We start from the raw sequence: 12,325 nt of genomic DNA on the forward strand, positions 1-12,325 counted from the left end.
AGGAATATCCAGTAAAGAATGTAATATTTGATGAGGCTGTTGACATATGGTACCTGAACATAAAAGTCCAACCAAACTCTGAGGAATGTTGGTATGGCAACAACGTGAGTCAGAAATTCAGATATCAAGATTCACCATAACAGAAGTTGAAGTTATTTTTAGGAGGTCCTTTTAATTACAAAATATATAGCAGATGCCGGCAGTGCTCACTTTTATTAGGAAAAACACTCCCAATAAAACTCAGAGGGAGAAGAGTATGATACCAGCAGAGGAAATGGTTTCAGACAACGCTAAAGATATAGATGTACCAAGGGACGCGCATTTTAGAAATTTTTTTTTTTTTTACAAAAAAAACACAAAGACACAGTTAGGAGTAGGCGGAGCTTTAACGCAGCCAGGACGATGTGTTTCATTAAGTCTATGCCTCGTCCTCATCGCTCCCTGCCAGGCTGCTGTCGGTTGAATCCAAAGCAGCCTCGTCCGCTTCCGCTCCTGGGGTCTCCTCTGTTCTTTCCCCTCCCACGTGCCCCTGCGCGTGGGTCTGCTCCGTCCCGTGCTCTGACGGCTGGCTGGAGGAGGCCTCCGTGGCTGCCTGGCTGGAGGAGGCCTCCGTGGCTGCCTGGCTGGAGGGCTCTTCCGTGGAGGTTTTCTCCGCCGTGCCGTCCGTTCCGCTGGCTTTAGCGGAGTTTTGTTTCCCTGCCTCGTCGCCGAGAAACGCTGACCAACCTTTCAGCCTCTCCTCCCGCTCACGGGCCGTCTCCTCAATCTTAGGAGAGACGGGTGACAGGAAGAAAAAAAAAAAAAGAGAGAGGGGGAGAGAAAGGGAGAGAGAGAGAGCGAGAGAGAGAGGCAGCGGCATGACAGAACGTTCAGTATTTTCTTCATTTGATACAGAAAAGTAAAGATGAAAAGCAAGGATGGTATATCGCTAAAGGTGATCGAACTCTGTATCAAGATACAAAATAAATCTGATAGAAGCATGCTCAACAACAGTGCGGACCTCTTTCGTGTCAGAGGTATGCGTCTGTGGGGTGGATGCCACACTTCTTACCTGGTAATCAGTCGCGCCATCCCACAACTCTGCACTCAGCTTCCTTCCCCCGAACCAGCGCCCGTTTAATGCCACCTGGCACATGTCTGCTTCCTCAGGCTCTTTGAATGCCACTGATGCCACTCCGTCAGGGTGTCTCTGAACAGTGTAGGTTGGCACACAGAAAAAGACTTACAGTCGATAAGGCAGCCCAGATAAGACGATGCATATTACTGGTTGTCTCCATCTCACTTTGTCGGTTATACCTCTCTCCGCGTCTTTGTTTCTATTTGAGTGAATGACGTGTTTAGGACGCTGCAGGCGGCATAAGCGACTTATGGAGTGAGATATGGAGAATAAACAGTTACATAACCAACCACTCACATCAAATATGATGACCTTCTTCACTTGCCCAAACTTTTCACACTCTGTGCGGAGGTCTTCACGATACTCATTCAGCACCAGGGGATCTTCCTGGAAAAACACAAATTAACATGCGGACAAACATGGTACAGCTCATCTTTACATCATCAAGGCCTTGCCTTCGCAGTGCATCACATCTCTACTGCTTTATGTTCAGGTGTGGGTGGAACATGTGTGCTTAACGCCAACGCTTAATGCTGCAACACTCCCGGCCGGGTTTTAAAGTTTGTCATCAAAACTCGGGGAGAAAATTGGTTTGACCCAAAGGTGCCGCAAGATAAAATACAGAGGAAATGAGCAGAAGTCTGTCTAATTTCTCTGTCACACCTGAATTCCACACAAGCAGAAGGCTTCCAGTCGAGATGAAGGATGATACTGCACCTGCCTGAGGAATGCAGACAGACCTGATGTGTGACGCAGGGTGACTTCTCTCACACACATACACACACACACTAAAAAAAGGCGACGTCAAGCAACCAAAACCACTCGTGCAAATTATCGACGATGCAATTAAAACGATTATGTTGGCTTTGGCGTCTGTAGAGGTGGTCTCGGGGCAGGATGGGAGGAGAGACTGCATGTAAACATGACTTTCATTATCCTAAAAACAAGACAAACTGTCTCCCGACATGGGCTGTGAGCAGTGAGCCTAAGACAAGCAGGCCTACCTTTCTCTACATTCCCTACAGTTGCTGTTTATAGTTCTAGACAAAAGGCTTACACATGCAAGGAAACAGTCTGCGGAGACAACAGATACTCTGTTGGAAGAGCTGGACTGACATTTGTGTTTAGGAAGAGGTTTGAATAATGTAGAATTTGGAATAACCTCCGGCTTGCTCTAGGGCCAATTTTAGAACTTAGTTCCAGCCATCAAACTCCAAATTCAGGAAAATATTGAATACTTTTTTTTTTGTCTTAAGTCTAACATCACAAACCGCTGATAGTTGAATGACAGTCGCAAGGACGTTCTGATCAGTCAGGCGACACTGATCGGTGAAAAAAAAAAAAAACAACACGCGGAAGAACGCAGCACAGACAAGTACCTGTGACTGCGTTTCAAGTCATTAGGAGAAACCATAAATCACATCGCGGCGCATTTACCAAACCCTGTCATCGATGGACCCCGGCCTGTTTTTTTTTTTCTTTTTTTTTTCAGTTCTGGCCGAGCGCACTTGATAAGCCAGTTATTAAAATGTGGATCATTTTGAACACGGTGTGGTAAAGCAAGGCTTAAAAAAAAAAAAAAAAAAAGCCAAAAAACATGTGGAGGATGGGAATGCCTTGGGGAGGGGACTGAGACACAGTGTGATAGTCTAACGCCCCCTAATCCCAGCGCCGTGACATATCCGTCTCACGCCCCGCTCCCCCCCACGAGGCAACGGCGAGAGCAGTGAGTAAGCGGTGAGAAGAGTCTGAGTCTTTACCTCGAAGTCTTTGGGGTGGAACATGTTCTTAATGATGATCACGCGCTCGTGTCTCTTACGGGCCTCCCCCTTCTTCTCCGGCCTCCAGTCCAGCTGCCTGCAAGTCACGACGAGTTTAGAAATCAGCCCCACCGTACACATGCACGTGCAAACAAGCCAACCCCCCCCCCGCCTCAGCGTTTCCTAATCCTGCTCCTAGAGGACCACAGCTCTGCTCATTTAGCTCCCCCTGGTCTGTTCTGTTCTGTTCTAACACACCGCTTAATCGCTCCTCAGATCACTATCAGGCCTTTGATTGGGAAAGTTAAGTGCATTAGAGAAGGAAAAGGCCGAAACGAATACCGAAAAAACAAGTGAGTTCGACTGGGAAAATTCTGACAGAACTAATCCCGGCGTACGACATTTCAAGCCCGCTGCAACTGCAAAAGTCACATATCAACATCACAAATACGACTCCTCTGAGGCTGTTTGGACAGACCCACGAATACCCGACGGCAGAGGGAGATAAAACGAACAAAACCGACCAGGAAGAATACGGCTCACGGGGGGGCATGTGCAACCTAGTTCCAATCAGTGGTTATTCATTTCTGACAATAAATAAAAGAGAAAGAGATGTGTTTTCATACTTGTGTTGCTGCTGCATCCTCTTGCGGTATTCCTTGCTCTTTTTCTTTTTCTTGCTTGCGTCGTATTGACCCTTGAGCTCAAAGCGTGCCGCCTCCACGTGCAGCTGGTAGCCCCTGATTTCCGACTCGTCCAGCAGACGCGCCGCAAGGGCCACAGACTCCCTCTACAGAGCAAGACACGCGGCACATGAATCTCCCAGCGCATAAAGCGTAGTACGCGCTTCTGCAATATGTACACCTCAAACGCTGACATTTTTTAACTCAATAAAAATTCAAGAGAACAGGTGGCGTTGGCCTGATTACACGTTAAGAGTTACGAGAGGTGAAAAATGAAAAGACCTTGAGGTAGCAGCAGAGCCCGTCGCCTTTTTGGTTTCCCTCTTTGTCCTTATAGAGTTTGATTTTGTACTCCTCTGTGACGGGGTCTCGCATTATGATGCCGCATTTAGACATGACTTCCACAAACTCCTCGGGTGTTATGTCCGGTGGAAGGCCTGAGGGGGGGAAAAAAAGCATAAGGCATTGTTGACGGACAACTCTTATTTAAAAAAAAGTAATAATTAAATAAAAATAGATCAATAAGAAAAGCTCTGTAAACACAGCAGCTGCCATTATATTGTTTCCTGGTTAATCTTTAGCCGTATGTAACTGCACTTTAGTAAATAAGTTATCCCTTTTAAAGCAACGTGTAAAACGAGTAATCTTCAGTGCATAATTACTTATGCAATTATGTATTCCACGCATGATTAACACACTGATATGTTTTACAGAGAGATGCTAAGCAAACAATGCATTAGACACAGTGACTGTAAAACAAAAACGAAACAAAACAAAAACAAATACCAACCTGACACATACACATTAGTGTTTTTGTCTTGTTCGACGTCAAACCAACCTGAAACAGAGTTGAGACAATTCGGATTAACCCATTACACACTTCTCCTTTCATAAATAGGTTCCGGTTCCGTTTTTTAAAGCCATTGGGCCAGAGCCACTGTATATGTACCTGGGTCTGCTTTTCTTTTCTCTCCTTTCTGTTTGGCCTCTTTAGGCTTGTCTGCGTCGGGGTTGCCCTCCGGCTTCTTGCTCTCCTCAGGCTGAGCTGAGGTCTTACTGGGCGTGCCTGAAGCAGCTGGTTCAGCGGCCCCTTCCTCACTGAACCCATAATTGGCTTGATACGCAGCCAAAAAGTCCTCGGTTATCTAGAGAGAGTAGAAACCCTTTGTTACGCGGATCCGCGGTGGTACAAATGAACCTGTGGTTACTTTTCCTGCCTCTCCTAATTCAGTAGAAAACACACTCTTTGCTGAATATGCTTTGGAGGAGAAAACAATGTCTGAAAAGAACGATTCATTTTTCATAATCTTACTACCATATTCAGTGTGACTATATTTAAGATAGAACTAGTAAATATGTAACATATATAGAGAATGGGGTGGACACATTCTTGACAGCTAACGAAGAGCTGTCTACCTTAGGAAACCATGCTTTCTTATCATGATCCCAGTCGTACACGGTCCCGTCCACTGGGTCCACGTACGTATACGGATCATCTCCATCTCCCTCTTTCCGCCCATACAGCTGTTCCAACCGGAGCTGCTCGTGGAACTCCTTATTCCCATCCGAGTTTCCACTCATCTGCTGGCACGCACATAGCGGGGAAGACCAGGGTTAATGTAGCTCAAGCAGCACTGTGGTAGTGGACGGTTATTATTAACCCTCCACTTACTCACTGAAACTCACAACTAACATCATTCATGAACAGCCAACTACGTTAGAGTCTAGTGTTAAGATACCTGCACAAACAAAACTAGAGCTAGCTTTTATTTTAGCAGACGGTTTCACAGTAATTCGCGAGCGCGCTAGCCTCATTCATAGGTTACACTGATCACGCTTTGGTAACGTATAGGATTGAATTGCATTAGTCAAGTAAATTGAATTAAACGTAACATATATCAAGCGCTCAGGCAAAAGCGCTCTGCTGTTTAAAACTGTAGTTACGAAACAACGGCAAACTATGCTTTATTATTACAAAACAAGAAACAACTTACTGCCAAGCGCCAATTTTGAGATGGTAAAATAAAACACTTCCGGGGTCAACATTCATGGCGTTCTTATTAAATCATCTCCTGTACAACTAGAGTCATTGCAACGAAAGGTTCCACTTTGGAATAGCGGCCGCATCAGTAGCGACGACACATGTATAAAATAAAATAAAATTAAATCTGAATAGTACATTACATATAATGAAAGGACAAGTAGTCAGTTCACTAGTATGAGTACATCGTAAGTGCCGTTGAGAATGCTTTATTTTACTTTAAGGAGTGGGAACACTTAAAGACATTTAGTTCATATTGTCAGAAAGAAAGAAAGAGTTTTAGGGGTAATTATTTTCCATTTTCTGACAAAGTAAATGATTAACATGTTGTCAGTGTAGTCATAATAAATAATAAGTCATAATAAATATATTGTTTATATGTCTGTAAAAGACTGTGATTAGAAAATCATCAATAGTTATTTGTACTTACACTACTACCTGTACAACAGAACAGTAGGCAATTTGTAGGGGGATGAGGGGGGGTGCGATCCCCCTTGTTAACAAAATGACCAAAATGTATCCCCCTTGTTAACCTGCCATCCCCCTATACACTCTATTGTGTCAGTGATCATTGGGCCATCTCCCCTGTTGGCCACTGAGCCATTCACGCTGTTAAAAAAATAACAAATTGCCTACTGAAACAGAGCCAATAAAATTACTCTCAATTTTAAAATTTAAACCAAGATTTGATTACCATATTTAATCATGACTCAGATGTAATATATTCTCCCCATACTGAAAAGGAGCTCTGATTTTGGTTTGGTTTTGTTTTGTTTTTCAGAAATAATACACAGATGTAATCATACACAGTCTTATGGGTGGGCATATGCTCATGTGCTTGCTGACATCACAACAGGCTCATGAATTCAGTAGAAGCATGATCACCCTCTGAACAAAAACCAAAAGAACATTCTGATGAACATTCTAATAGAACATTCTCAAAAGATTTTACTCATTCTAGCTCAACTCTGGTGTTTCAGAATGCTTGGTCACCGGAGCAAAAAGTGACATTAAAGAATGCACAACTCATTAATATTTTATTTGATATCATTTTCAAAGTGAGAGTCCTCCTTAAGCAGCCAAGATGGTATCTGATGTCCCGTCTCCCAAGGTAAAGTTGTATCTTCCTCGGGAAGAGATGAGTGCCTGTGTTGGGCTGTTGCCAGTGTGTTCTCATACACAAGGCCTATTACAGAGGAGAAAATCCAAGGGAATAGATAAGCATTCCATCAGTGAAGTGGCAAATGATTTTACAATATGTTAATGCTGTCTCCACACGCAACAGTTGTCACAGGACATAGACAATACAGCTGTAATGATAAGAGCTATGTAAAAAGAGCAGGATTCTTACCTAGATTGGGCCTCCTGACAGAAAATTCTCTTTGGCTGGCATCTGAGGATGCAGAAGAGCTTTCGGTGGCATTAGACTTATTGGATCTCACTGACGCGGCATAAGGAGACTTTGGTGGGTGGTTCTGTCTGAGTTTTGGAAGTGCTGTTGCGGTGTGGCTCCACTCTATACATTGAGACGACAAACATTTTCCATTTTCGTACGAATGCACGTCTGCTCAAGGTTCGAGCTGTGTTTGTGAAGTGTTTGTGAAGCAGCTGATGTACCTGAGTAGTCTTGCAGTTTGTAACGGCCGAAGCATAGATGAACTCTCCATTGCTTCCGCACATTCTCTTTCATTAGACAGTGAAACACAAATACAAAGAAACCTGAAACACACAATAATAACTGCACTCATTCTCAGAGCACGTGGTTTACAGATCATGGGGGGGGGGGCTTTAATGGGTCAGTACTTTAACACTATCAATACTTTGAATCTGTAAAATAGCAGGTATTTGCATAGGTATTTGCATAAATTAAAGGTTAGCTTGAGATATGCTTCTTCCTCCATGTCTGTTATTAGTCTGTCTGTCTGCTTGTTTGTTTGTTTGTTTAGTGGGGGGGGGGGAAAGTTCTCTTTCACCTTGCAAGCTGTTGAGAATAGAGAAGATGTAGAGGAGTGGCACTCTAGCAGGTCCCCAGGCGAAGAAAGCAATGGCCCAGGTGAGTCCCAGGAGAAACGTTAGGCTAGCTACACCTCGCAGGTCCTTCAGGAGACCACTGCAAGTGCCAGCCGGTTGATTACTCCGCATATTTCTAATCTGGATTAGTACGACTATGAACACCGCCCCATTGGCCAATAATATTAGACCTATGTAGCCCACCACAGATGCGTAAAAGACCACATCATCTGTTATCCAGCAGCTGCCGAGAAGAGAGATATATCCCTTATCAGTCAGTCAGAAAGGAAACAATCTCTGTTTCATCCTCACTGATCTGTAATTCATTTAATCACCATAATTGTTCAGGTCATGATAGAAATACACCAAGAACAAAATGAACACAACTCACAACAAACAGGACTTACAACATTGCGGCATCATCTGGTGAATGAAAGGATTCACCCTGAGGGGAATTACCATATGCCTCTCGGTTCGCAACCAACACCAAGCAACAAATAATGAGAGGAACTCCTTTATTAGAAAAGAGAAAGTGCACAATCAAAGGGGGAAATAGAGAGATATAAGCTTATTGTTATGCTGGAGTTTTTTTAATGCCTCAAAACTGTTTCTCACCCCATCCAAGGATGCAAAATTTCAGGATATAGGAAGGCACGTAGACGTTGAAGACTTTGACCAAGGCAAAGTACATATTCACAGCCTCTAAACCCATCCATGTGAAGGAAGCAACCAGGAAGTAGTGTTGGGTCATTGCCACGGCAACACAAAGAGCGTAGTTTTCGAAGGAGGAGAACCAGGAGTTGAGCAGGAAGATCAGGTTCAACCCCATCAGTGCCAGGGAGAGATTGAGCAGGATTTTGGAGGGGTAGTCTCTTCTCAACTTTCTATTGGTTGTGACATCAGAAATTTGCTGAGAACTTCATGCAATATAAAGACATCATTGTGATACAAAAAGTCGCTGCGTACAGAAGAGTTTGTGACTCTTAAAAAACGATAACATCATTCAGTGCATAGATTTATATTGAGAAAAAGTCTCACTCAAAGAGAGCATATGTCAGGACGGTGATGCTTAAAAAGACAGTGGACACTCCACAGCCCAAGTTAGTGATGAAGGTCAGTATCTGCTCATTTCGCTCATCCACTGGTGCTCTTGACACATCCTAAAATGCAAATTAATCCTTGCGTCGTTAATGCCAAGTCAACTCAAGCAAGTAAGTCAAAAATCATAAATGGGATTAAAACATTCAGAGAGCAAGTAAGTGAACATGGACATGTGTTTCAAACCTAGAAGCTTCAGGTTTTTATTTATTTTTTTTTATGTCACATCATGTCATGTTTTGTTTTTGAGAAGAAAGGCCATCCTAATAGCTTATGACGACATACCAATAACACGCCAAAATGTGTCAGGTGATCACAGAGACACGTAGTGTATTCAGAGCTGGTATTGTATTTCCAGCATCCTTCTGGACTCCAACCTCCAGCTCCACCTAAAATTTGATCATTCAGAATAAAACAAGACACCTGGTTACAAACACAAACATTTCTAAATTACTCTTAATAAGTCTACTCATTGTAAAGTGATGCACTATATGAAGAGAGACTACCAGAATGTTGGACAAAGACCTACCATTCTTCATAAAATCCCAGTACACACATTTGACATTTTTGTTGTTCTGCCAGAGGAAAGATGACACAAGATGAGTCGCTCATAAAACGGTTGTTTAATGGAACAGTATTTAGCATCTCCGCACACCGGTTTGTTTCTGCTCACCGGTTCGTGTATGATGTGATGAAGGGTGACTGCAATGGGCTCTTGCAAGTCCTTTACAGGTTGGGTTGCATTTGTAACACTGGCAGCAACTATCATGGTGTTGAGAATTCCGTTTTTTTCAGTGTCCTAAAAAGTACACAGAATAAACGTGTCTGCCGTGACATGTTTCGAATATTGCGGACATCACACCAAATGTCAACAGTTACACCAAATGACACTTTACTGAAATTGCTGACCGAGAAATGTTTTCTAATCATAGAACAATGTTTTCTAACTGTAAGGCTGCTATACCTGAAAAAGAGCTGGAACTCCATAGAACTGGAACTGAATGTGTGGTTTACTGGTGCTGTTTTGGGGAAAGCTGCTCTGTAAGGCTAATGGTAAGGCTATGTAGGCCATGGTCTCACCCACAGGCATCTGGTTAATGTAAACCTTTAACAAGAAAGCAGACAACTCACTTAGCTTAACTTAACCTTGCCCACTAATCATTAACTCAGAAGTCAGCAGTTTACTGGCACCCAACACATAGATGTTTGAAGTTCATTCTGTAAACTTTAAGACTATGAAAAGACACAGGAAACGGCAAAAATTTGAGTGCTAACCTCAGGGTGAAGGCTTGCGGTGTCTGAGGAGACTCCAAAGGTGACACTTTGAAAATTCTCGGGGTTGACAGTGACCACAGTCAGGGCCAGGGCAGGAGCCACAAAACTGATGGAATCTCCAGTGAAACCTGACAACTTGTTACCCACCGTATCCACAATGTGGAGGATGCTTAAGGAAAAATACATGAATGACACTGTATGCTAGTTTTTCAGACCACGTATGAATTTGAACTGAAACATAAATGTGTGATGCAATGTATAGTCCCGAGTTGGAAATGGTCTGACTTGAAGTACAGTTTTGTTCATTTAACAGATGTGTGTGATCTAGAACAGCTTACAGGAAGTGCTTACAAATTGAATGAAGGTGAGTCATAATAGTAATTAGTAATAAGTAATAAAAGTGATAATTTAGTTATATACTGTATATTTAATGTGGAGGAGATCCAGGAGCACGTAGAGATGGAATACAAATACTACTAACTTGTTAGTGAAGAGTGGCAGGTTGCTTTTTGACTCCAGAATGTCTGAGGTAATGTTGATGACAGCCTCACCCAGATCTGGAGTCACCTGGCTGATATTTACCACAGCATGTAGTTTATTCAGCACAGTGGCTAGCTCTTCGTCATTCAGCAATTCCTCTTCCCCCATCATATCTGCAATTATGGCTATAATGTCATCTACATTGTCTGTAAATGAAAAGGAGGGCATGTTAAGATTCATTTTAGCACAAAAGAGGGGGTGAATAAGAAAATAGCCATCAAACAAAAATGCATCTTAGAGACTAACCGGTTGTAACCGTAAGGCTATCAAGATCTTCAAAAGTGTTGAAAACAGTTTGGCACATTTGCAAATCTGGGTCAGTCCAGCGGGCCTCATTAGATATTGCCTCCAACAGACTATAAAGAGAGAGATATGATAAATTGCAAAAACAGATTAATAATTCAGGGTTTAAGATAGAATATGCTTTATGCTAATGTTACTGCGAGACAGTAGTTTCATTTTGAAAATTTCATATCTGAAAGTGCACAGCTTTTATAACTTATTCCCCTCCAGTCGACGTGCAATTCATCACAGGATTTATTGCTCATCTGTGCATCTGTCCATCTTTATCTGTCTTAGCAAAATGTCTTCAAGGATTGTTGGGATACAAACTGCACATGTTACTATATGTTTATGTACAAATATTGTCTGTAGCAAACATTGATCCCAAAAAAATCAATGGGACATTAGATTTGTCGGCTGCCTCGAAACATGTTTTTGATTAATGTGTTTACTTCAGATAGAAATTATTATCTCCTCAGTTTTCAGAACTATTGATTGATGGAGAAAGGATGTATGCATGGAACAATGAGACACTCGTTGTAATCTGTAATAAGCCATTAAGCAGTAAGCAGCAGACGCTACAAATCTGATAACACAAAGAATAAAATATCCGAACCGGATACTGTTAATCGCTGCATGTGTTTATTGCACATTACATAATACAAGACTTCGAGAAGATGATCGTACGTATCGCGGTTGAATCAAAGCATAAAATCGCATCAAACAAAAATGATGATAATAATATTTTGATAGGATATGTAAATAGCCAATATGTTGGACCTTGCTCCTTGACGTACGTAAAGTTCAAACGTCACCTGCACTAGCGCTGAAAAGTGAAGTGTTTGCATAGCACACGAGATCCTATGACAGTGCTCGGTAACGCACCATTGCCTAGTGGCTGTCCTTGAAGCATCGGATGGGCAGGCCAGTTGGGCAGTTCTTTGAGCCCCTGTCTCAGGCCATTCGAAAAGACCCTGTCTGGTCTGGTGACTATGGTTTTGGCACATCCCTGGCACTTGAGAGAGAGAGAGAGAGAGAGAGAGAGAGAGAGAGAGAGAGAGTGGGGGCCTGCTTAATGTTAAACAATATTACTCTGTCTCTGTAGAATCAGATCAGGATCATTCTGGAGAGAAGAATGCTTTTTTTGATATGGACCACTGATGAAAAATGTATGAAAATGATTTTTGCTGTGCCCAGCGATGCTATTTAAGGCTTATTTCAGTTGTTGGTCAGGTTTGCTTACGTATTTGATGAATCAGGATGTCTTTATGGCTGGAGTACAGGGTGGTTTCCCCATCACTGTAGGGCGTCTCCAAAACCGTACGGATCTGATTCATCAGCTCCTCGGGATTGGAAGATGCTGTGACTTGCAGCTGGAAGGTGCAACCATAGCTGAAGAAAAATTAGCATCGTAAAGGAATAAATAAATTAACATTTATTAAAAAATGGTCTCAGTAGAGTTGTCCAAAGCTAAGTTTTATACAATTAAGCATAACGTAATTTTATGAGGTGTTAAATA

General features: G+C 42.5%; 1 protein-coding gene across 1 annotated transcript; it reads right to left on the reverse strand.

The window, feature by feature from the left end:
• Nucleotides 1-354: 354 nt before the first annotated feature.
• htatsf1 (HIV-1 Tat specific factor 1) lies at nucleotides 355-5,578 on the reverse strand. The gene is made up of 10 exons (XM_030792593.1): nucleotides 5,555-5,578; nucleotides 4,977-5,144; nucleotides 4,510-4,705; nucleotides 4,351-4,398; nucleotides 3,843-3,997; nucleotides 3,504-3,667; nucleotides 2,878-2,974; nucleotides 1,415-1,504; nucleotides 1,052-1,189; nucleotides 355-766 (listed from the first exon to the last, which is right to left on the reverse strand). Exons 2-10 carry the CDS (start codon nucleotides 5,139-5,141, stop codon nucleotides 419-421), a joined length of 1,401 nt encoding a protein of 466 aa, XP_030648453.1. The 5' UTR covers nucleotides 5,142-5,144; nucleotides 5,555-5,578; the 3' UTR covers nucleotides 355-418.
• Between the last annotated feature and the right edge of the window lie 6,747 nt (nucleotides 5,579-12,325).

This window comes from Chanos chanos, chromosome 15 (assembly GCF_902362185.1).
Source record: "Chanos chanos chromosome 15, fChaCha1.1, whole genome shotgun sequence".
In the NCBI taxonomy this organism is placed as follows: Eukaryota; Metazoa; Chordata; class Actinopteri; order Gonorynchiformes; family Chanidae; genus Chanos; species Chanos chanos.